Genomic DNA, 26,590 nt, shown 5'->3' on the forward strand with positions numbered 1-26,590 from the left:
GAATATTTTATGTCGATTATATTACATTTTTGTGGCTTGTTTTGATTTAGATGAATGAAAAGACAAAATAAAACGCACATATTAAGCAAATCGATCGCATTCGAATCGTCACAAATGAACTTAATAATATTATAATAAAAAAAAAACAGGTAAAATTCTTTGATATGGTAATTTTCAATCGAATTTTTTCCTATTGTGTTCGCCTGAAATGTGGTTTCGTTTTTTTTTACAAAATTAAGAAGATTAGGAATAACTTTCCCACGAGTATAGATCACACAATTTGTTAGCTATGATGTAAAACAATAATGTGCGCGAGTTATTTATTCAGTTGCCAATTTCTTTGATATCAAGGATCATGTGTGGCAACTATATTTCTCTCAATGATTCCATAATATTATGCGTAAAAATCGATTTTTCACATTCTTTGCTTGAGTTAATGAGTTCAGCGAGGTTTTTTGTTGGTGTCGTCATTTATAGAACAGCTTGAAACTTTTAACCGTCCATTTCTTGGAACACTATTTTTTCGCTCTCTCGATCTCTGTCTTTTCTTTCTCTTTCTCTCTCTCTCTTTCGATTTCTTTCCGTTCATTATAACATTGTTGACAATATAAACAAAATGAAATTTGTTGCCAACATTGAGTTTGTGTTATTTTTTCAACGGTCGTTATAAGTGCTTTATTGATTTTAGTTTGGCAACCATCGGAATTCAAGCGAGTTGAATGGGGTGTTCAAAGGGTGTAAATTGACGAAATAAAAAAAAAACGAACCGAATGTTAGTGTCAACGAAATGACACATCGATTTGTGTTTTATGTTGCGCCATTTCCACTCGTAATTAGCCGAAAGGTTAAAAATGTATTTAATTGCTTCGAAACGGAAACAGAATGTTCGGTCAAACCCCTATCTCGATCAAATTTAGTAATAACAAATGTCAATATGCTCGAAAGCCAAACAGACAATCGTAAAATTTCCTGCTGTTGCCACCAAATGTGAACAAAGACAAGTTTGATTTTGACATTTTTTTTTTCATAAAAAAATCGAGAAATAAAAATGGTCTATCCTAGAAATGCACTTGTATATCTGATGTAATACACTCAAGACGATGCTTGGATGAAACAGATGTGTGCGGCATACACATCAAACGAAATATAATTTCGAAGGACCTTAACCGCATCGCAGGTGAATTCATCTGATTTGGAAACCGATTCAAACTAATAAGAAATGCGTAGGTATTCAAACCAGATCGTCTAACCTTAATCAAATTGAGGGTAAAACGTAATAAAAATCCAAAGCAAAGAAAGACAATACAAAAATTGTGGATAGATAAACATCATAGTTTTGGATTTTGAAAAATGCGATTTGAGTGCGTATTTCATTCTCTATCTCCATTTCGAATGTCATTAATTATAATTATTCGTTTCCGTGTTGTAAGGTATTGCATTCGGCTTTGGAAGTCACGAAGTGATATTCAGAGGGGTTGGTTATAAACACAGCATGTAATGCCTAATTTGAAGTGGTTCCCTTTTGTTAACAAAATCAATCGAAATGTTGAGGGCGTTTTTCCCTTGATCATTTCATTTCGATATGTTGTACTTCGTTCAGTTTTCGAAACATGTCAGTGTTTATTACTGGAATAGAGAGAAAAAAGAGAATTCGAACAGGAAAACACAGACGATCGATTGAATTTGTATATTTCGTTTGGTATTGATCATCTCGTAAGGAGTTAGTAATAAAACATATTTCAAAACTAAAAAAAACACAAACGAAATGATGGAATAACAAAGTATACGGTGTGTATTCGTTTGCCACCTGTCGATGCGATACAATTGAGCACATGTACTCATCGTTGCAATCAACAAACGATAATAATAATACAAGACAGAGCGTTTTTGGGGTGTAGAGTCGAGTACAACAGGTGCGTTTTTAAAATTTGTTTTTTTTTTTACGCTGTTTACTACTATGAAAATACAATCCACATTGCGGCACATCCCGTATCAACATCATTTATCGACCCTGCAACGAAGTCGAAAGGCTTGAATATGTACCATGCTGTTGAATGTACGATTTTGTGTATGTACAACGTCCTGAAGCTCCTTTACCGTAGGTCAAAACAAAAACAACAGACTGTTGTTATTTAACAGCGAATCATGCAATGCATCGTAATTGCATTTAACATTTGTTCTGAATACAATCACGCATAAGTTCCACAGTCAAGGTAGCAATCAAACGTGCAATTTACACTCATTGTACACGTGCGCACTGCACAAATCACGTCTGAATGTGTGATCTTGAGGGAAAAAAAGAAAAGATCTCAATAAACGGCTGCACACATCATTCGCTTTAATTGCAATTGTTCGGCCAAAAGGAATTGCATGACACTTGAAGAAGGCACATGAACTAATTCGGACATCATTACACGTAGGCATCGGTTATATAAAGCAGTACGTAACAATATGGAATGTGATGTATAAGACAAATCACAATGCTATTTATCTAAATCGATGCGAAATACACACTCACACGCATCAAGCCATTTAAAAACCAAAAGTGTGCGCACATTTGTTCATGATCATAAAAGCCATATGACTCAATGGCAAACTATGGAATAGTCTTGTCTATCTTTTTTTTTATAGTATGATAGTTATAAAACAGCGAACACACGAAACAATAATTATATGATAAAAATCCCAAGCACCAAGTAGCAAATGGGCAAAAAAAGAAGAAGAAGCGAAAAAAAGGTTTAAATAGCTATTAATATTATTGCAAAAATACTCCACACAAAGACTCTGGCCACAATCATGAATATGAAAAAAAAAAATACGAAATTTGGCGTTTTAATTTGTATAGATTATGATAGTGAAGAGTGTTTTATGAAACGGAACGAAGTGAAACGTCGGGTGGTGCGTTTATTTGTGTGTGCATGTGCGCTAAAGGAATGGCACAAACACAAAAAAAAACGACAACAACATCAACAAAGCGAATGACAACGATATTAAGAAATCACCATAAAAAACAACAGCGAAACACACTCAAAATTAATATGAATTTAGATCCATAAAGGGGGCAATAACACAACAAACGAGCAACGCAAAACTGAAGTGGTTTTTTTTTCAGCGCTTCTTTGCTTCATTTTTTTTTCGCTTCCAACGAAACATCTAATAAATATTTATATAGGATGTGTGTATGCTATTGCTTTTTAAGTGACATAATGTGTGTGCGTTGTGAAGAACGATATTTATTTCGCATAGTTAGTTTTCAGTAAATTTCGAGAGAAAAAAAAAACTTTCGTGAAATGCTACGCAATTTCATGCAGAAAAAAAACGAAATCATGAATTGTCGCATAAACTAAAAGATACTAAATAAACAATGGAGTGTCGGCTCAACAGATTGACTGTTACTAGCCCACGTTTAATAGGCTATAAACAACATGATGAAATCACCTTCGTTCGATGCCATTGACGAAACTCGTACTAGAACAATAAAATAGCCGACGCTATAGGACATTGAGCCCAACGAACCACCGATCAGACATGCCTGATAAGAATAAGAATTCGCCAACATTCTTAGACATATACCATCACATTGATCGGTCATTTCAATATGAATGAATAGACAGTGATTTAAAATTAAAGGGATCGACGAATACAAATCAGAAGATGGAAAAAGAAAGTAAACATTAAAATGCCTATGGTTTAAATTATCATTTAAATGACCATGGCCGGAATTTGTGTTTCTTTTTTTTGTTTCTCTTTCTCGTTTTTGGCAAAAATAAAAGCAGCTTCTATGATGATTGTGTGAGACTTGTCGTTGTCGATGACCTGTTCCATTGAAATTTTTCAAACCCTTTGGTTAGTACAAAATCTTAATTTACGAGCAAATACGCACGGCACGCATCTTTGCAAATTCAAATAGAATAAACAAACAGATACACAATGGTTGCGAATTTTAATCATAAAACTCTGTATTGATCGTGTCACAACAACAATTTATGAGATGTTTTAATTAGATAGAGCTAACTTTTATGATTGGAGTGTGAGTGAAATAGCTCAATTTGATTGACCAACACAAAATGTCTGATTTGAAACGCTATTGTTTAAAATCATGTTTAAAAAAGATTCAGTGCGTTGGATTTAAATCCAGTTTTGTAACGGAAAATCTTAGTTGCTAATTGATCAGTTTTAAACAAATTTTGCTCGAGCAACGGTTCAAAAACCTCAAATAATAAAAGTTCATTTATTTGTAAATTGTTTTAAAATGGTACGTGCGTGTGATTGGGGCGAATATTGAATCTATTGTTGCTTGCCGGAGAGAGAGAGAGAGAGAGAGAGAGAGAGAGATAGAGAGAGAGAGAGAAAGAAAGAGAAATATAGAGAGAGCGGAGAGAGAGATATTAAAAAGACGCACATATTGTACAATATAATATGAATTGACAGCAAAATCTGTGCAAACAAACAAATCTACACTATCACTAGCTGCTATAAAAGTGTGAATTCCATTAGTGCGTATATTGCGGATCTTATGTGTATCTCTTTCCTGTATTTCTTACTCACACCAAATGGTGTTTTTTTTTGTTAAAAATCGATGATAATTTACAACAAAAACGACACACGCTGTCTTAAAACAGGAGGGTAGAAATGATGTGTGTCCAACGACGATATGAATAAATGTGTACAGTGTACAGTTTATTGAACTACATATATGTAGAAAACTAAACGAATCGGTAGAATAAAAGTGATGATGAGTTCCGTTTGATTGTTGCGATGCACGTGCCACAACAGTTGAACCTCATCATAAAGTGTTTTCCAACCATCACAATATGATCGCGCGAGCGCTAAGGTGAATTTGTAATAAAAAGGAGCGATCAAAAGAAAAGCAAACATTTTTTTTAGGTAAATAAATGGTATGAACAACAGTACATCGTACCGATCGTTTGACGATTGAGTTCTGACTTCAACGATATGCATATGTTGGTTCAGTTATTTTAATTGTATCCATCCAATACAAACGGTTTTGGAATGTTTTGAATGGTTGAAGTGTTTAGTAGAGTGAAACGCGATTTTTATCAAAAGCACGAACTAGAAGCAGCTGCAAAAGGTTTGAGTCATTGCCATTGAACCACCACCATCATCATCGAAGAAATTACTGCACATCATCATCGCCTTTGTCGTCGTCGTCGTCACCACCATCATTGCCAACCACCGCATTAGCCACTGCAGAAGGAAGTGTATTTAGTAAGGCCTTGTGATTGAAACGTATACGTGTGCGTGTTGATTCAGAGCGCATGCCAAAATTGGGCACAAAAATTTAAATGCCCCGGTCGTTCAACGCGATGCCAAATTCATTGATCTCGCGTTCAATTTATTCGCATTACGTATGAGTCGTAAAAACAAAACAATAATTGATTTTAATGTTCCGTCCATTACATATTTTGTAATTGACATTGGCGGTCTCATAAGAATTGACTGATCATCGTTATAATAAGCCAATGTATGTATGTGCTAAATGAAGGTACGCGGTGACAAGCTTTTGTGCAAAAATAAATTGCACACAAGGTGCGCGAGATTCATAATTGTGGCAGATGTGTGACTTGGAGGTTGTAAACCATATTGAAATTCATCTCTTTTGCACTCGAAAAAAAAAACAACAAACACCAAAGAAGAAGAACGTGTTTAAATCCAACAATCGCCGTTCTTTTAAATGCCATGTTAAACGAGAATGAAAAAAGAACACATACAAATCGCGCTTTAGCTTTATGATATCATAATTTAAATGGCTCGATGCGCAATTAATGTTCGTTTCGAATAGTATGAACGTATCCACGACCAACGGCAACGATCAATTTGGTGTTTGTTTCACATTCGAACGGAAGACAAGCACAAAAATGCGCTGATGTGTACTCGAATTCAAATCGAACGTATACTAAACTCAAATACTGTCAACGAAGCACACCGTACAATAAATGTGTGTTCGATGAATTGAATGTCGCACGAGTGAACGTCATTTAAAGGGAACTATGCAGAACAGATAAAAAAATAAACTACACACTCAACACAATACCAAAGAAATACTAATATTAAATTACGCTTAAATTGTTCTCTCGTTTCGGTCATTTAAACTCTTTACTCTCTCGTTCATGTTTAAATATCCGACACACACAAAAAACAAAAAATCGAAACACAAACTAAATTGAACAGACAACCGCGACAACCAAAAAAAAAGTGTCAGCAGCAAAATATATTCAAATATGAAATGGAAACTAACAAAACGAAATTGAATTAGAAGACAAGAACAAAACAATACAATACATACAAACCGTCGTCCACATACCAATTTAAATATCCGATTAAATGATGAGTAGTATGCAGCGTTGATTCGACGAAATTCAAGAGTAAAATCAACATATCGATTCTATACACATCAAATTCTTTACACATCTCATTGTGATGCTTCAATTCTTATTTATTCGCCTTGTTGTAGGTTCTTTCGTCTTTTTTGTCTTATTGGTATTTTTTTCTTATTCAATCAAACGCTTGACAATATCTTAGAAGACATTGAACTTGAAAGTTAAATAAAACTTTAAGCAGCAACATCAACACACAAAAAACATAAATCAACATTCGTATTATGACCATTCCGCCCGCTTTTGACATACATGCAGCGTATATAAGCGATTGTTTCATTCAAATGCGATTCGACAAAAAAAAACTCCCGAATCTATTTGCTTTTTTAATTTTAAGTGAAAATGACGTTCGAAATGAGGTAGTTCACTTATTACGTACGAGAATTTAAATTATCCACGACAAATGTGTGATTCAATTGATATGGAAAGTCATTTTTGATTGTTGAACGCGACTTACATTCGAATCTATCAAAATATTGGTGCTTGTTTAACCAAATCATTACATAAAAATGACCCATCCGCCGCGGGATCCAGGCGATGAGTTTGCGATTTCCCAGTTTCTAACAATGAATTACTCTTTTTGTCGTCATCAGCTTGTTTTGTATTGTTATCCAATTGGTGGCTTTTAAATACGTAATATATTCTTTAAATCACCAGGCCAAAATTATCTACGTAACTAGTTTTTTTTTTGCTGTCCTGCAGCATTTAAATGGCTGCTGTAAACTGTCGATCAGTGTGTCAATTAAATAAATCAATCTCTTCATCAAATTATTGTTGAGCAGATGGAAAAAAACGAATCACAAAATGGAATCTAATTGTTTTGATAATACTTTTTGTCAGACGGCAATTAGCCAATTGTTTCATTTGAATAACGCTCATTTGAATTTAACAATCCGAATGATATGATAGTTGTGGTTTTTTGCTGTGTTTTTTTTTTGTGTGTCACTGACACATAATATCAATCGCATGACGAACATGTTGAATAAGTCAGAGTTTTGACAGTTTGTTTATTGACCCCTAATAAGCAACGATTTTGAAGATGTTTATTCAATAATAGCATTTTGCAAATCCACCATATCATTGGTCATGGTTACTTAGAGCCGAAAATTGAATGTGTAGCATGAAATCGGAAATGATGGGAGACATCAATTTTCTCCGTCGAAGAATTTTTATCCATCGTGTGTGATAGCGAGAGTGCGAGAGAAAGAGAGGCCGAGAAAGGGTGAAAGAAGGAGAGCGCTACACTAAGAACTAGAAAAAAGGGTACATGTCATGCCATTGCAATGTCAAGACCGAGTTGCATTGCAACCCTTCGTCGACTTGTCGAAACAATTGAATTTCGGAATTTTCGTGCTGTGTTTGGTTTGTTGAAAATTAAAGAAGAAATGAAATTAGCCATGAATAAGACGCTGCAAAACCGAAAAGAAAACACTTCAGGTAAAACCAATCAATTTCATTACCCATTCTTCATCTTTTTTCGTGCGTTGCAATTCTATCAAAACAAGTACTGCAGAAGATGTTAAAGAGTTGTCGTAGCGGAAATGAGGTTTTTTCCTCTTTCTCCGGTTGTACTCTGGCCAACCAAGCGAAACACACTACCAAAATTGATTCATATCATCCGAATGTCGAGTAACTCGATTCGAATTTGTGAAAGAACCTCTTGTTTAAAAGCCAGTTCGAACAAGAAAGTAGACAAAAAAAGATGTAGTTTCATTCTTCGTTCGGCATTCATTTCTGGGTCAATATGGAAATGAATATTCCACTGGTTCGATTGAAATAATGCGTAAATAATTACCAATTCTCAAAATGAAAACAAGATGTTTGTCTATGTTTTTTCTTTGTTTGTTGATTTAAAAATGGAAATTGATACAGTGCAATATACTGCGGATGTACGAGGCACGCTCGTCACTTTTGTTTGACTGAATGAAATGAAAACGACGTTTGTGCATCGTGTGAATGACTGGGCATTTAAATATTTGAGGAAAAATGCGTAGTTTTTTAATAACAAAATGTAATTCAGTTTTTAAATAGATAAACACACCAGTTGAACTGCACGTAGCATCGAGAACCATCTCAACTGGAACAATCGAAGAAATTGAAACATTTTGTTTTACGCTCACAATGTGCTACTCTGATTGTAAGTTTTAATCAAGCGTAACACACACACACAACCGGCTCGATGATGGATTTTTTCATTGCTTTCCAATGATCGTTATTCGATCAAATCGACCATATTTTAATCTTGTTAGAACATCAATGAAACCATATTGTTTGGAGACTGCGTGCGTTATTTTCTTTTAAAATCATCCAAATTGAAAAAAATTCATTGAAAAAGCAGCTTCTGTTTGAAAAAAGCATTCCATTCACTTTTTGGTGAAGATAATTCGATTGCATTTGATCGTTCGAATACGATGCATTGTTATTATTTATTCGATCGCACGAACACATTTTCAGTTGTTCTTCAATTTAATTTGATCGATTTTATAGTTTCATTGTTCAATCGACCGAAAGTGTTGCATGAATGAAAGTGTTGTGTTTTCATTTTCGTCATTCCGTGAAAGTATTTTCAAATAAATTGAATTCATTTCCTCTATGGCAACAAACATTTCCACTCCACCATTGTGGTTGGTAAGCAATTGGACGTCCCTAAATAACATGCAAAAACCTTTTGATGAAAAATGGCATTGCATTGGACAAAAAGTCGTTTTTCGCATTTGTTATAACGACCGAATCTTACATTTGAGACTAGGTACAAAGCGTCCATGTGCGCTTCGTGTAGTAAATACAGCCGCATGGCATTGTTATTCTTATATACTCTATTAGAATCCAAATTAATGTACGAAAGGAATCGAATAAGCGAAAAGGAGCCGTGTTGGCAATGTTCAGTCGTCGTTGTCGTTATTGTCGTACTTTTATTATTGGAACATGACGTTTTGTCTTATTGTTCCGTTGAACATGCCGTGAAGTAAATTTTTTTTTTTCAAGAAAACGACATACGGGGTAGAAACTGACATTCACACCTGCCCTCTATTCTTCTCGTTTCAACTAATGCATGCTTACTGTGCGACGCCGTACTAAGATAAGGACATTCACTCCGAATAGGTAGACGAAGAGTGTGATGCAAGATATTGACGCAGTCATCGTCATCGTTGCCGTTGTTGGAAACCCGAATTATAACAACAAGAAAGATCGACGACACGAGCAACAAACTACAAATATTTTATGCACATTGATGTTGAAAATTAAAGAGGAGACGCTCTTACTTAACACAATATTACAATTAAATGAAAGTCGTAAGCAAAAGTAAATAAGGCTGTTTAACTGGATTATGAATTTAGTAAATGGAAATGTGCACGACGATGGTTTTTGAATGTCGAAGACGCGCACCAAGTTTCATTTACCTTTTGTGAATTTTTAAATGTGCAATTGAGGGTTGGTACCAGACTTTTTCGCTTGTTTCCACGTGTAAAAATCACGTCACCCGAAAAATGGCAATGATCTGATTTTTTTCTCTTCTCTCTTTTGCTATCGCTATCCCTAATTCGTTTTGATTTCTTTTTTCTCTCTTTCTTTCTTCCTTCTTTTCTCCGTTCTATTTCATTCCATTTGGATGTTCTCTCTATCTTGGGCGATCGATTGTTTTGCCCAAAAGCATAGTGAAGATCAATGTCATGCGTATTTGTAATTGATTACGGTCGTAGGTAGAAAATATTTTTTTAAGTTTCATGCACATTTATTTTGGCACAACACTTCTTCGGATTTGTGACCCAATCTGCAATTTGTGTACTTTTGTGCTGATTTAATCTGCTTCATCTTGTCATGACATGTAATATATTTCTTCTTTTTTTTCTCTCAAAAATTGAAGAAATTTATCAAAACGAAGACGCATCAAGAAAAATGTACAATTGCATCAAATTGAAGGTAAGTTCTATTGTAAATGTGTAATACTATTTTTTTCTCTCTCTTCACTGCGTTGTTTTTTTTTTCTTCAACATTTCTTGCATTTGCCACGAACGATCGTTTGCAGCTGCTGTTTTGTATACATTATTCTTCTTAACAATACTGTAACAAGACTAAAAACTTGAAGAATTATGCTTAGCGCACACAGAATTATTATTTAAACAAGGAATTATATTCATTCGACGTCTTTTTTTTGTCGTTGCCTGAAACTGAAGTATTGGAAAAAAAGGAATCCCTTTTTCGGTTCCAAATAGAAAATAATTATAAGGATGATTTTTTTCTTCGATAAACTAAAAAGCGTAGATTAAAATATGTGTGTGTGTGATAGATTTTCGTTTGAGAAAATCATAGGTTTCGATGAACTATTGTGCGGTGGTGTGGATGAAGTAAAACGACGATCAATGTTTTTACATCATCAAGACATTCTATTGTTACGAGTGTGAACGCCAGTTGCATCTTCAGTTACTGCATCAAGAAGGTACTGTAGTTTTTTTCTGTTCTTGTTGCGTTACCTATTCAAAAATTATATATCATTATCGTTGCATTGTGTCGCATTTATAACATCGACATATGTCTCTTGAAAATTTTCTCGTTTTTTTGTTGTTGTTTGGTTTGATCACATAAAAATAATGAAAATCGTCAACCGATCAATGGGAACCAAAAATCCTTTGTGTCCATTTGGTTATCTATCAATTGAAAATGTGATGATAATGGAAAGCTGGAATCCAACAAGAAGCCGTTGAAAACGGCATTTCAAAGCGAGTACAACTCGAGACTCGAAAGGCTTCGTTCGGCCAGTATGCTATAATTGCCGACTGAAATTACTCCAAATGAAACGGCGATGACAGTTTAGATAACAATATGTTGTGTGTGTGAGTTCGACTCTTTTTTTTTTTGTTGATGACCAAAAACGTAAAATAAACAGCTAACGAACGACTCGAATGGCTCGGTTTCTGTGTATTTATTTTGAAAATGAGCAACGGAATGCACACACTGTTGGCATTTTAATAGAGATACTTGGAAATTAAAACGTTTGCCCATTGTTGGCCGCAACTAAATGAATATACAATTATTACAGAAAATTTGTGTGTGTTAAGGGTAAGGGTGCTTGGCTACCATGCTTTTTCTATTTACTTTTACCGTGTTAATTTAGGAAATTTATATACACGTTGTTTCCCTTATTTTATTTCCGTATTATTGAGATGGCCTTTTTCTCTTTCTCTCTTAATCGAGAATTGAATTTACATTGTCCTGTCTATCGCTTTCTTGAACAAAGTAACAGACAAAAATAAGGAAGTAAAGAAGTAAAACATTTTATATCGTTTTTTTCTTCATTTCTCTTTTTTTCCCTTTTTCTATATAATTTGGAGAAAAAACTGACGCGTCGTCCTATTGTTATTATCCTTTGTAACGAATTAAGCATATTTTTTTTCTTGTTCGATTTGTTTCTCGTCTGCTTCTTATTCATTGTGATAAAATGACAAATGAGCACACACAGAGACATACTAAAGCTAAAATTGCAAATTAGATTTCAGCTTTTAGCTTCCATTTCCTCTTTTGTCGATTCTTTGTGGTTTTTATATCAAAAAGATCAAGCAAAAAATCGCATTTACTATACGAAGTTTAAAAAAAACACTGGATTGTGGGCAAAGATGACGTATTTTCGCTTCCGAGACCACCCAATCATCAATTCTAGCCCAATTTCAAACGCTGTAATCAAAAAAGAAATTGTCGGTTCATTCATCAGCACAATAACAACTGATATCAATACGTCGACACGCGCATCATTCGCAATTTTTCCATTCGTATGTTTTTATGGAACGATCGCTTTCTACGGAATTCAGCACACACATTTTTGTGACAATAACTTCATTTTGTCGTCAATATTTCTCATCAAGATATCGAAGATATTTTCACAATTTCGTTCAAACAAAATGATGAATGTCATTGGGACCGAAATGAAAAATATTCATAAAACAGATCTTTTTGATGTGTAGTGTTAACTGTTTGCATTGCATTCAATTCGAATTGCTTACGTTAGTGCAGGTTAAACTGTATTTTGAATACAATAAAATATGACGCCGTTTAAAAAAATATCGAAAATTGTGTCATTACTCATCGAAAAAAAAAGAGAATATTATTTGTAATTTTGCGATAGTATTAATTTCGCAGAATCAATTCTAGAAGAAATAGCGATAAAGACTGACTCAATTGATAAATTCTTTTTTAAATTTAATTCATACAAACGGTTTTCCGAAAGAAATATTCTTTGTTTTCGGTGGATGATATACTCATTAAAATGATTGGCTGAATAATAATCGTTTAGTAGTTAAGAACATCAACTGCTATTTTTACGAATTTATTCATAAAACCATGTACATGCCGAATGATGCCAAATTACGTAAGAAAACTCATTGAGTTAAATTATTTCTGGTGAGACGAATTTTGCGTTATCACATTTAAAAAAAAAATGAAAACAAAGTTTGCGTTTGCAATGTTTATACTTGAGGAATTTTGTTTTTAAGCGTGCTTGTTGTATGTTTTGGCTAATATATTAAAAAGTGTCGAATCGGCAACATTGGCTCAGTATTTTGTTCACGTTATTTGATCATGCGAACATTTTTTGGGCATTGCGTAGGTACTTGACGTTATAAAAAATCGTTATGCTTTTGTTTTTCGTTCTTTCGCAATCCTTTGTTAATTCAACGAATTTAAAAAAGGAGATAGAGAGGCAGAGAGAACAGGAGATATAGTGGAATCATCATGACCAGTAAGAACCCAAAAGAAGTTCTGGAAATTTTCGACGCAGAATGAATTCTATGACACATTCCTTATCGATATAGCCAGAAAGTATTTGAATCATTTTGGCTATCTTAACACCATAAATAGTATACATAGGTGCTTTTACACACCTATCGTTTGTAATCTGTGTGTACATGAGCAATTTCTTAATAGTTCATTGCATGTGCGCTCTTATCTGAGGGCGTATGACCATTTTGCCGTTTTTTTTTTTCATACATCAGCTGATCATATCAATGAAACCATTTAAACTCACAAATATGATTGTCGCCACTAACACTTCACCTAGAATTTGGTGTGATTTCATCAAAAAGCTTTCCATGTTGAAGTGCATACTTTCATTCAAGTGTGAACGTTAAACGAAACGACACTCGGAAAGAGTTTATATAGAATTTTTTTTTATGACTGCATAAATTATATTTTTAGACGAAAAAATTAGGTTTTTTATTTTGCTTTTTACTCTGGCCCCTTGATTATTACATCAAAATACATAGATATTCATTCATCACAGACAACAATGTGACTTTTGGCATCGTCTATCTCATTATTTTTGTGTATTGGTTTTAAAATTAAATCTCGTTCACTTCACTGTCAAATGATAGCCACTGCGAATGAGTGAAATGGCGAAATCTGGCATAATATTTTTTCCTCTTTTTTTCTCTCTCTCTCTTTCGCCGTTCTGAAATTAAACCGCCGTCGGTGTGCGTGTGTGCGTGTATGAGAGAGAGTCTAACACGCGTTTGAATGAATTTCACGAGAATAGCTTTAAATTGCCAATTTTGTTTTAATGCATGGAATGATCGTCTCGAGCCAAAAAAAAAGAAGATGAAGACAAAAAACCACACAAACTCGACCACGAATAATAAATATAAGATGACGTCTGACAATTGAATAAAATAGCAGTAGACGCGACTTGAGCTCAACATTCACACACGCAAAAGCACACACATGGATTTCGCCCATATTCGGTGGATTTTAAAAATTTAAATGGACTCCAATGACACATAATGAGAGTGTGTGGCTTCACTGCTGCATATATCTTTGACTGAAATAAATCTCAGCCACAATGTGAGCATGAAAAAATTCACCATGCGTTACATTAACTAAGCACACCGAAACTCGTTTTTTGGGGAAAATTCTCATGCATGTGAAAATGAGATCGTTTCGCATATTCAAGACGATATAATGAAGAACATTTTTTTTCTGCAGTAATTTAATATCTATTTATAAAAAAAATTGACGCATTTTTAGGCCGACATATGGCAACGATACTTTTCTTTCTAACGCTTTTTGAAGAAAGTACGGAATCGATACGTATTATATTGCGTACGTTCGTTTTTTTTACAGTCTCGATATAACGGTAATTTTTCATTTAATTTCTTTTGAAAGATGAAAAGTATGATAAGTGATGAATTTGATTCTATTCTGAATTTCGCAAGGTAAATACGTATAACAATAGGGACAGAAGATTTTGTTAAACAATTCGCGAATATTTGCCTAACGACGTGGCGATATTGACTACACATTTATGCTTGTTTCGCATTCAGTTCAGAATTTTCACATTTCGCGTGTGTTTGGGATTTATTCGCGGTGTATGTGTGTGTGTTTTTTTTGGTCAGTGCTAATTAAAAAAGTTGTAGTCGTCGCCGCCGTCGTCGTTTGTTGATGCGGGCGGTAGTCGATTGAATTTCGCATGAGCTTTGTCAACGAATTACACACAATTTTAATCGTATTATGTTTTATTATGAACTAATAAATCGGCATTTGTGATTTGTCAATGCGTTCGCATTACGTGCTCTGATTTACCGACTGCTATATTTCATTGAACCAAACCAAATTGAAATGATCACCTTGAGATGTGAAAACGCCTTCTCACCTCACCAGCGAAACAAAAAAAAACTTGAGTTCAACTTAATCGTTGTCCGAAAAATCGCTGTTCATCAAAGTTAGCACGCAATTCATGATAGAAAAAAAATAATGCTCGACATTCTCTCTTTTATGGCTTGGCGAACGAGTTCCAAAGTTCTATCAACTATTCGATATCTTTTGTCAAATTGACAACAGCGTGCGATCAGTCAATGAATTCAAAGCGAAAAAAAATGACGTCACAAACTAAAAAATCCACCAACAGCTTTCTTTCATTCTTTCTCTGCCTTTGTTGTAGTGGGACATTTAAATTCTTATCGTGTGCTTTAAATTTGGCAACGGCGAATCTATTCGCTTTGGCAATACACATGCAAAAGTCGTCGTATAAATTAAACTCGATTCAAAGAAGGCGAATACATACACCGGATTCGTGAGTGTGTGTTTGTATTGTAGAGAATGGTGTGTGTCATCGTCGTAATCATTACGTGCTTTTTTCCATTCAATGTGATCTAAAAAGCGAATAGTGCGTTGACAATAGTTAATCTCATTTCATGCTTAATTTTGAAATAAAAAAAACTAGAAAAAATCCTTTCATTAACGATCGATTCTCTTTTTTTTTCACTATAAGTAACCAAGTGAAATGCGTAAACGAAAACAGCAAAATAATAATGATTCGTATTTGTTTTTGTCTTGATAATGGAATTTGTGACACAAGTATGTTGGCGACAATAAACTTTTTTAGTTATGCTTTAATTGTGTGTACGTTCCAATATACACTGGGGGACAGTTATCGCATTATCGCAAAACCATTTTATTTTGTTGATATATTTGGTTTATCGCGCATCACAATTTGTCGAAAGCTCTTCTAATTTTGTGGCATCCATGTGAAGAGGCACGAGGACGATGAATTTGATTGAAAGATAGACGAATTTAGTTTAAATTGTTGCTTTTTTTCTTCTAATTCAATCGGCACTCACACAAATGGGTCAAATACATATTGATACGGCGGCGACACGTTTGTGAAATAAAAATGATATTATATGCTGCAGAAACAAAAAAAAATATCGCGAAAATTCGTCTGTTCGCAGACAATCTGTGAGTGCGTGCATGTATTCTAACATCTCGTCGACGATGACGACGACGGTGACAACGACACAGAGTTACGTTTAAAGTGTGTGTATGTATGGGTGCGAGCGAGCGTGAGAGAGTACGTATGCAAATCACATGGATTGACTGTCACTAACCCATTCGATTACGTGACTTTCATGATAATTTATTCCATTGATGAACAATTTAAATATAATTAGCGAAGATCTATGTTTGATTGTAACATTGTCTGTTTGTAATACAAATGCGACGGAAAAAAAAGACAGTCAAATCTTTCCGTTGGGATGCGTGTTGAGTGCAGGTATAAAAAATTTTGTTCCAGCCAGGATATAACCACAAAATACACTCAATGGTAGTGAATGGCATACATTCGACTGCGGTTTTTTTTTTTGGTGCGTCTCTCGTATAAAAGGGCATTATGCAATTGATCAGAAGTAAAGCACTTTTCTTCTGCGGTACATCCATTTTGGTTACTTCCTTTTTACAATACAAAAACCATGCCACTTTTGGTGGCACACAGTCCAAAGAAATGAAATCGTCGGTTAGCAGCAAATTTTCGGTTGAAAATTAATTAAAAGCGATCATATATCGACACATATACATGCGCAGTGGTGAAATAAAAACGAAATAAATGGAAACTTCGTGTCATATCTAGTCAAGCAGCAAGTTTTTTTTAGAGCTCTCTATCTTTATTCATTTCTCATCAATTTACAATCGGCAGTATTATTTTTAATACTCTGTCACCGTTGTCATATGTTTTTTAAAAAGCGTTGCTTGTTCACGCGCACGTACACACACACACCGTATACATTGAATAACTCGATTCGAATATTTATACATATACGCAGCAGCGTTGAGCTTATGTGTTTTTCGGTTGAAGCTGAGAGCATGAGCGACTACCAACAACAATACCAAATATAAGCAATAATATTGAATATGATGGAATGGCAAGCAGACGTTATTGGTCATTGACTGTTCGCCTTGAAGAAAGATAGTAAAATATAAAACAAATAAATAAAATAGCAACATTTTTAGCTAAACACGATAATTTGTGTGTAGATTATCGTGTTTGCTTCTTTTTGCTTGAGACTTGATGGTGGTTGCGGTGATGTAAAGTTTGACTCTGATTTTAGCAACTGGTAAAAGCTGAACCATTCTTGAATTTGTTGGTTCGTTTCTTCTCGAGGTGTGTGTATGTGTATGTGCGTGTAATCAGTTCCTGCGACGCATTTTTATGACGGCAAACCATTTTTTTTTCTTTCGTCGATAAACGAGAGAAGATGAAACAAGAATGTTTAAGATTGCAATTTCGCGATACCACAGGCCAAACCATCAAATTCTCTTTTCTAAGCGTTTGCCGAAAAATATTGGAATCCAATGGGTTTTTTGTTCTTTCTTCGTTCATCCACCATTTTTGGCCAATGAATTTAGCCAATGGTTACTCTCTTTCTCTCTCTCTCTCATCTGTTTTTTAGATATTCGAGACCAAAGATAAGCGATGATAACATTCGGCAAAATTGTTGCCCGTTTGAATGTGTGCGTGCGAGTTAAATATTTCCAAATTCAATTTTATTTTCATTCGAAATGTGAATTGAATACAGTCCAAGATTTATTTTAAAACTCTTCTCGGTGTCTTTCACAATGCGTGCGATTTAAACAGCGAAAGCATGTGCCGATTATTTCAATGTCATCAGCAGTAACTTTTTTGGATACCACATTCCATTCAAGAAATTTTCGGTAATCGGTCTCACCGACTTTGTTAACTGTGCACAACCAGCGGTCAGCACGACGAGAAAAAAAAAATCACACAGAGCCCATGTCGTGTACATTTATTGTCGTCAAGTGATCTTTTAATGAAAAATTGATGAGAAATACTTGTTGAAATATTCGCACTGTCTAACGACCCGCAAAGACGTGCTCAACTTTTCTCTTTTGCACAACATCGAAACAAAAAGACGCAATTGCATCGAGAAGATGATGAGAGAGAGAGATGGAAAATCAGAGAAAAGAATGCACAAGAGGCCGAGAGTTTATAAAAATCAATTTAGTGATAATGATTGAATTGCGGTGTGTGTTGCTACACATATGGTTGTTGAAGAAATGCAAATATTCTTGTGGTTAGAATACAGTTTCTCTTTTTTCGGTTATGTTATTCATACATGATGATAATGGAGATGCAATTCAACGAACGTGAAGAGGCAGCAAAACGAAAAGAGAGATTGCATTCCCTAAGTGATACTGATGGTTCGCATCATAAAAATTAGCCGAAAAAAAATTAAAGTATAACAACGGCTATGCGATTCGAACACACACAATGAGAAATTAAGAACTTGCGCTGCATGTATGCGTAAACTTTAAAAATTGAAGCTCATGGTGAATTCGTTAGAGAATCGAACACGCGAACCGTTGGCGAGAACGAGAGAGAGAGAGACAGAAAATGCTGTGTGCAAAAACGTACGCACAATGATCTCAGTTTCGGAAGGTGCCGCACATTTTTGAGTGGCTACATCCCGTACACATCGTTTGTACATGGTACACATTTAGGTATGTTTCGCCGGCTTATTTGATCAATTATGCATTAAAATATACATGTTTCAATTCGTATGAAAAACAATCATCTTCATGCGCACTGCGCACTTTTCTAAGTTATATTTGGTCAAAATTGTTGTCGCTACTTTTTGTGTTTGCCAAAATTATACGGTCCTATTGTTGTTGCGCATTCGTGAACGCATCTCATGCCCGAGACAATACAGCGAGAGAGCGAAAAAAAAACCCGAAGGTAAATCGATATCGAGTGTACGTGCACAATTTGTACCGCATTTAAATCCAAACCGAGATAGACACGAACAACTCTGCACAACTGAACTAACAGACTCTGACTGTCCGTACACGAAAAAGGCAACGAGAATTTAAATACCTTTTTTAGCAAAGTAAATATTTACTCAAGATTCTTTTTTTTGCGTGCGCAACATTCACAAGTAAATAATTTGTGTTTCTTCGGAAAGTATATAATATCGGCAAAGCAGCAAATGAATGAGAGTGTCTCATTCGAATGAAGTGCGAGCAAGAACCGGTGAAATGAAGCCAACTAATAATTGAACCGACATCATCAGTTTGAAATATGAACGCACACACACCGACACAGAGCACACAGTCCGAAACTGTTAATAAAATATTTCAGCAGCAAACTGACGTATTGGCACGATGGCGAGAAAGAACGATGAAAGGCGAGAAAAATCAAAGGATTTTTTTTTTATGTTTTTGTTGTTGGTGGCGCATCATGCAAAAACTTATTTCCAAATGAAAAATGCTTAATTTGCACACAGGAAAATATATATGGCGTGCTTTTGTTGAAAAAATTATTATCGAACATAAACATGTTGTTTGATTAAAGAAGGATAACGCACTTTTTTCGCTGCTACGCATGTCCATTCATTTGTTTTGTGTTTGGAAAATAATAGAGATCAATTGCGTTAGTCATATGCTCAATCGATTGTTTGTGCTTGTCTGACTCTATTTTCATTTGAATGTAGCTGGCGATGAATATCACAAGACCTTGCAGCCTCTTTCAATAAACATTCTATTTTTAAATCAACGCGTGTTATTACATCCAAAAAATATATATATTTATATAAAAAAAACTTCGTTGAAAAAATACATCCGATAAATTTGAATCCAACTTGAGGCTTATCACAGACGTTTGTTACTCATTTCCGACGAAATTCTTGATGAGCATCACATTTAAAGCAAAAACTTTAAATTAACAAGTGGATCTATTCGAGCGGACTTGACTGGCCAGTATGTTACTTACCACATTGATAATTAACGATAACGACTGGCACGTTTAACAAAATATTTGAGCAAAAAAAAAACCGAAAAAACGTCGTCAAGGAAATAAGAATTATGTGATGATCGAAGTTAAATCCAACAAAAAGTTGCAGAAAATGTGCCGCCCACAAAATCTACGCAAAAAGGTACGATTTAAGAAAGTGGCGAGTAGATAAAATGCCAATTAAGAGACAAAAAATACGAACTACAGTAATAAAAATGACAATAGATCAAGAGAAGAAACAAGGAAAAAAATTCTAAATTTAAAAAAAGGGAAATTGCTCGATTTGTATATGCTCGCGAAAGTGAAATGATAGGTAATTCATAGTGGGCTTCCTTTAGTGACCCACATAGATACGCATATGCACACTGTGATCAAAGGCGTTTTTTTTTTATTTGTAAATATACCGAAATACGAATTTGTGCGACAAGAAAACAGCTGGAAAGGCTAGTTAAATAGACGAACTGTATAATTCCGTACACAAAAGTGCGCGTTTGTATTTAATTGAATCTAATACAAATATCGTGCAATAAGCGAAAAGATATAAAAGAAAATGTGTGTTTGCTTTACATTTTAAATTCGCGTATTGAAAAGAGAAAAAACAGCTAAAGAGAGATAAAGACGAATATCGAGCGAAATATTTGAAGTATCGCAAAACTCGAATCGATTGCATAATATATGATTTTTTTTTAAATAAAAAAAAGAGTTACTTAATTGTAAATGATGAAAGATGATCAAAATAATTGAAAAACTTACCTCCATCATCCATTCAGCGACGATGCGTCTCATTTCCGGTTTTATTTCGCATTGTGGATTGTTGTAGAAATTCAGCACTGGATGCGTTTCTTCTGATTTGAGCAAATTTTCCAGGCATCGTTCCGACAAGAAGGTTGGATCTGCCGATGCTGTGTTGACTTGTGGTTCAATATGCATGATGTGTTGCATTTGATTGTCGATTTGATGTTGATCTTTGAACATTTCCTTTTCGTTGCACATCAGATCCATTGTGATAGACTTTTGTATACCGTTTGCGTTGAAAAAACTGATGGGCAATTTTTGTTATTTTTTTTTTTTTTGCAAATGCGTTTTCTCTATGAGACAGAGTTAATGTTCATAAAATAACGAGCCGAGTGAAATTATGTTAAATTATGTAAAAAAACGCAAACAATCATCAGAGCATGAAATGTGGATGGTTGCGATGATTGTAGGGTGATCCTTTAATTTTATGCAGCACGTTCGTCGATTGTGGGCAGCTCGAAAACGATGTCCGCTCACATTCGATCGTAATCGAAACGGTCGACAATGTAAAAAAAAATTTATTCACCACGCGCACGACAAATTTTCTCTTGTCTTTTCTGGCTTATGAATGTCTCTCTTTTTTTTAATATGTGCGTGTGTGTGTTTGGGTTTTTATATAGTTTTATAATACTGCGGTTAGTAACTGCGTTTAATTCGCCCCGTAACTGTATTTTCTTCTGTTGTTTTCAAGTGAAAAACCACTAATATCGCCTATTGGGTGTGGAAAAGTTCCTCACAAACAGCAATTCTTAATGATGATGAACGAAATTTTTGGAACAAAGTGCGACGATACGTTTTAAATTACGCTGAATCACTAGTTTATAAATATATATATATATGAGAGAGAGAAAATAATGCAAACAAGACCATGCGGTGGTTCTTCAATGGGTTGATATTTTCAAACACTCTCTCTATTTCAGTTCACTGTTCGTTTATAGTTTTGTTCTTGTGAAATTGTTTTTTTTTTTTCGAATGTATGGTAATTTTTATCGTTTGGTATATTCGTTGGTTGAAAATGAAAACACTCTGTGAACTATAGCGGTCATGGGCTCAATTACGGTACTCTGTTGAATGAAAGAGAAATTATTGTATTATGTGTGCATTGGAATCATTTGGATGACAGCAACAACATGCTACTGCTGCTGTGCTGTTGGCTGACATTTATTTGCGATGCAGAAAGAAAAGGAAAAAAAAATTAGTCGGTTAATGATTTAACTACACACTGCAATCGATTTTCATTTGGATTCGGTTCAGGCTTCTTCATGAACGGCCAAATCGCGCATATATGTGTCTGTACCTATGTAATATTATTTTTTTTATGATGAAGTGAGTATGTAACGCAACCACGACGACAACGACAGCTGCAATTCAATTTTCTTTGTTAGGTAAGATGAGGACGACGACGTCGTCGTTGACGGGACGAAAAAGAACCCTCTTTCTTGAATTATAATAATTCCTTTGCAGTGTGTGTGTCGTTGCCATTCTACCTTCTAGGTGGTGTGTTGCGTGCTTATGTGCATTTTGTTGTTGTTGTTGTTGTGCGATACGAATCATGTTTTGGGCCGAAGTAGGTAAAATGCGAAAAAAGGTAAGTTTAAGTTGACTATTTATTATTGTTTGTGTTATTATTTTGCAGTGCATGTGCTCTCGGTACCTCTCTCACTCTTAGCACGTTGTAAATGTTGTGCAAACGTGCACAAGAGTGCGATAGAGAAGAGGATCTTCTTAGGTAGAAAAATGAGTATGAGTTTTTTTTTCATGCGATTCACTCAATTGTTATATACATTCGAAATGCGAACAATAAGAATATTATTTATTTTACACATTCGGGGTAAGGAAGCGACAATTTTTTTTCTTCTTCTCTTCGCTTATGCTGTGCTTCGTTTCTTCTTTCTCTTTTTCGTGTATTATTACTGCGATTTTTTTCTTATTGTCGGTACAGATTTTGTATGTGTATTTGTTTTGCTTTCTTGGCTTCATCTTTGCAGATTGGCCCGAATTCAATAATAAATTTTACGGTCCGCTATTGTTACAGTTTATAAATTAGATAAATGTGATCGAATGTTCAGTGATTTTCATCATCAAACAATATCGTTTATCAAAAAAAAAATATGTGTCGCAGTTCGATACAGTTGTGATGCGACAGTTAGAATGAGATAGAAAAAAAAACATTTGTACACCGCATGCGATATTGTTCGTTCATTCGGACACTGACAACCAATTTTCGGACCGTTTCATTCTTTTGCACAAAACAGAAAGAGAGATAGATTTCACTCTGACAAATCTTTCATTTTATATCAATGGAAAAAGAAACATTTGGTGAAAAACACATGAAATATTACTTTTCCTTTTCTCTTGCATTGTATTTGACCCCATCTAAAGAAATGCAATTGTTTGAACTGGAGCTACTGCAAAACTGACACAATTTTTCGAATTAATTCTCAAAAGCGATGAGAAATGATAATAAATCAATTTCGTATTGATTTCAAACTTTTTCCGGATTAAATCGATTATTTGTTTAGATTTATCTTTTTCACAAAATGCACAATTCAACTGATTTGGTGTTCCGTTTTTATTTTTCTCTTCTTTCTGCGTCGAATATAAATTTCCTGAAATTCTTAATTCGTTGAAAAATGCGATGACCGTTTTTTTTTTTTTGCTGCAAACATCACTGTGTGCCGTTTGTGTATCTGCGTTGCGATTGGATGGCAAACATGAGAGAGCACAACGAGAGCAAACTTACGAATGAAACTGTGTACAATCTATATTTCGGTAGAAATACGGTAAATTAACGTACGAAAACGAACGAGGACTAAAAACAACAAAACGGACAGAGCGTGTGCGGTCAATCGCCTTTCAACAAATGTCAACTCACAAGTTCTAATGGTCAAATAAAATTTTGGTTTTTCTTTTTTTCTTATTTTTAGAATTATTTTTTTTTTACTATCAATTACTGTCAAAATACACATATACACTTCACCATGATTACCACTTACAATTTTGAGTAATTTTTTAATAAAAAAAAATATTAGAAAAAAATTTGTCAAAACTTCAAAACAAGAAAATAACAAGGCAAAAGAAAATTACTTTCAGTTTGGTCGAGAAGAAAAAAATAATGTGCAAAAAAAATAAAATAAAACAAAAAAATAATGAAGAACTTTTTCTTTACGATCGATCGATGTGACTTGAAAACGAAAAAAATGAACGTTAAACGAAAATCAATGGCAACAAATTGTGTAGCTCTGTAGAATCAATTCTTTTCCTTTCAGAAGTCATTTCCAAACTGAATCGGTTGCCGGCGTTAGCGATCACATCAACCGGAGCAATGTTTTATTTGTTATATCTGTTGCGTTGCATACTTACACAGCCAGGAGGATAGGTATGCGCATAGCGTTTACTGCATATACACAGAGTCGTACAAGGCTCTGGATTGGCGAATATGTGTGCGCAACAGTTTTATGTTCAGTTGCGTTTCTACTTTGTCTCCTTCTTCGGATCTCAATAAAACAGCTGTTTTTGTAAACTGTAGAAAACGCTACACCACTAACCAATACATGCGAATTGCGACCGTGCACTTATTCTCCCAGGCAGACTGAATGCCGTGCACACACGTAAGAGAAATGAGACGAGACGGACGACGGTTGAAGAAGTAAAAAAAAATTGTACACACGAATGATTGTGAGTCGGTTGCCTTGTACGTAGTGATGATGATCAGCCGGAGCCGTCGTATGGTTGATAGGAGGTGAACGCGGTTATGATACGCGGTTATAAATGTATGCCAGTTTGTACAGATAACACATATTTCGATTTAAAGTGCTGTCAGCGCTATTCTATTTATTCATTCGCTCTTGCTCGCTCTCTCTCTCTCGCACTCTCCTTTCGCACAAACACAGTTTCACTTTTCGTTTGCGAATTCTTTGACGATATTTCGTTGGAACTCGTTTGTCGTGTGCAACAACAACTATAACATCGACGATGACTACGACGACGGTTAACAAGGCGAACCTTTTAAAGTTCTATTATTCTTATATCTTTTTTTTTGATTTCACAATTTTGTTGTCTGTTCAAATGCAACTTCCGATCCCGTCATTTACTTGTAATTGTATTCGCAATTTTTTCGGCACCAGCAACATGTGGTTCGAAGCGGAGAGAGGGAGAAAGATTTATTTTATTATTTAAAATTAGCCCGTTTATGCGGAGCTCAAAGTTTGAAATTCAAGCACCGTCAATGTTATTTTGACATCGATGATGAAGCTGTCAACGGGTAAATCACGCATCGAAGCGGAAAAATCAACGCTAATCTAATCAGCGACCGATAACGAACAATATAGTTTTGACATTTATGTTTTATTCAATATTCACAAAGCCGTACTTGATTATATGTAGTTGTTGTTTTTTTTGTTTCCATTTTTTTTACAAATTACGATCGCTTTTAAATCGTCGATCTAATTGGTCGAAAATGAAGAAAATCGCAGATAAAAACCAATCAAATTCTGACCAAAAACCGTCTTTGAAAATTAATATTGAGATCGAGTTATTTGCAGATTACTCACTGTCACACACGATCTTTTTCGTCTCTTTCATTATGTGTGTGTGCATAACGTCGACCGTGTGGTTTAGAAGTGCGTAATCACATATTGGTTGCGTTTCATTAATTTCAACTTTCGGCAATTTTCGACAGTGTACACTCTCACCGCACAAATACATATGCTCCAGCACACACGGGTATCATTATTTACATACTCGGGCGGAGTAAATATACTGGTATGGATGAAATATTGATAGCATATCATTGTTGTCTCACGACAAACGATTACCGTGTGTGAACTAATACGTGGTACCCTCCAACTCAATATGTAAATATCACCATTTGATTACAACACATACACACATTTTTATCATTTCGATTTTTGGCAAAGAAATTTCGAACGAAATGGAGAATTTCAATTATTTGAACTATTTACATAAATTATATGTGTGATAATTTACCCAAAAAGATCCACATCAAAAATAATGGCTAGATTTGATAATTCATCATGGCAGTGATGGGTTTAACCACATTTTCTGGTCGATTTGTCAGAATTTGCCACAGGAGATTTCCAAGAGAATTGCTAAATTGTGGGTTTTAAGAGCATTTAACGTGATGGTGCGAAACAACCAAGAAAATGAAACTGCAATCAATCTCTGATAGTTTGATGAAAAGCCGATGCTGTGTTCCAGCAAAAAAAAAATAATGGCACAAACAATCTTCAATACAATGACATGAAGGAAAATCCCTAGAAAAATCCAAAAAATCCAAGAATGTTACACTTAACCATTGCACAAAGCTCAAAAGTTCAATTCATTAATAAAAATTAGGAAATATGAACATCAGAACTGTATAGAAACCATCAATTTCAAAGAACGAAACCATTTAGACGATAACTAGTGAGAATTTCTGTTGAGAGAGCAATTTTTGCCCTTCAATCACAAAAAAGATACACCATGTAATGTGTTTGCACAATACAATTGTATTGATGATGCAAAAAGATACAACACACTCTTTCAATAGCAACAACAAAAAGAAGAAGCAACAGGTAATTTGAAATTTAAACTAAATTCGAGAGCAAACGAAGCAACAACAGCCAAAACAAAAAATAATAATAAAAATAATTATAAGGAGTGAAGAGGAAAAGAGAGGGAGAGAGAGAGAGACAAAGAAGCAAAGAGAATGAGAATGTGAATGTGTCGGGTCGACAGTTGCCGCATAATGCACATTTATTCAGTCAGTGTACACAGTGCACATTCCCATTAAATTTGTGCATAAAAAGAGCCATTGAAACCGATTATTCTC

At 34.7% G+C, this 26,590-nt stretch overlaps 1 protein-coding gene across 3 annotated transcripts in view; it reads right to left on the minus strand.

The window, feature by feature from the left end:
- The window catches only part of LOC116341650 (G1/S-specific cyclin-D2), a 48,562-nt gene extending 24,533 nt beyond the window's left edge, over nt 1–24,029 (minus strand). The window contains exons 1-2 of one of the 3 annotated variants that reach the window (XM_031768833.1): nt 23,927–24,029; nt 20,716–21,821 (exon numbers count right to left, since the gene is read on the minus strand). In XM_031768833.1, the coding sequence (XP_031624693.1) occupies nt 20,716–20,964 (249 nt within the window). In that variant the 5' untranslated portion in view covers nt 20,965–21,821; nt 23,927–24,029. Of the gene's footprint in view, nt 1–20,715; nt 21,822–23,753; nt 23,783–23,844 lie in introns of those variants that run through there. The other 2 variants (XM_031768832.1, XM_031768834.1) reach the window with 2 other exon arrangements.
- Between the last annotated feature and the right edge of the window lie 2,561 nt (nt 24,030–26,590).

The sequence above is a fragment of the Contarinia nasturtii genome, unplaced genomic scaffold, assembly GCF_009176525.2.
Source record: "Contarinia nasturtii isolate CC-2019 unplaced genomic scaffold, AAFC_CNas_1.1 Cnas_scaffold_745, whole genome shotgun sequence".
Classification (NCBI taxonomy): domain Eukaryota; kingdom Metazoa; phylum Arthropoda; class Insecta; order Diptera; family Cecidomyiidae; genus Contarinia; species Contarinia nasturtii.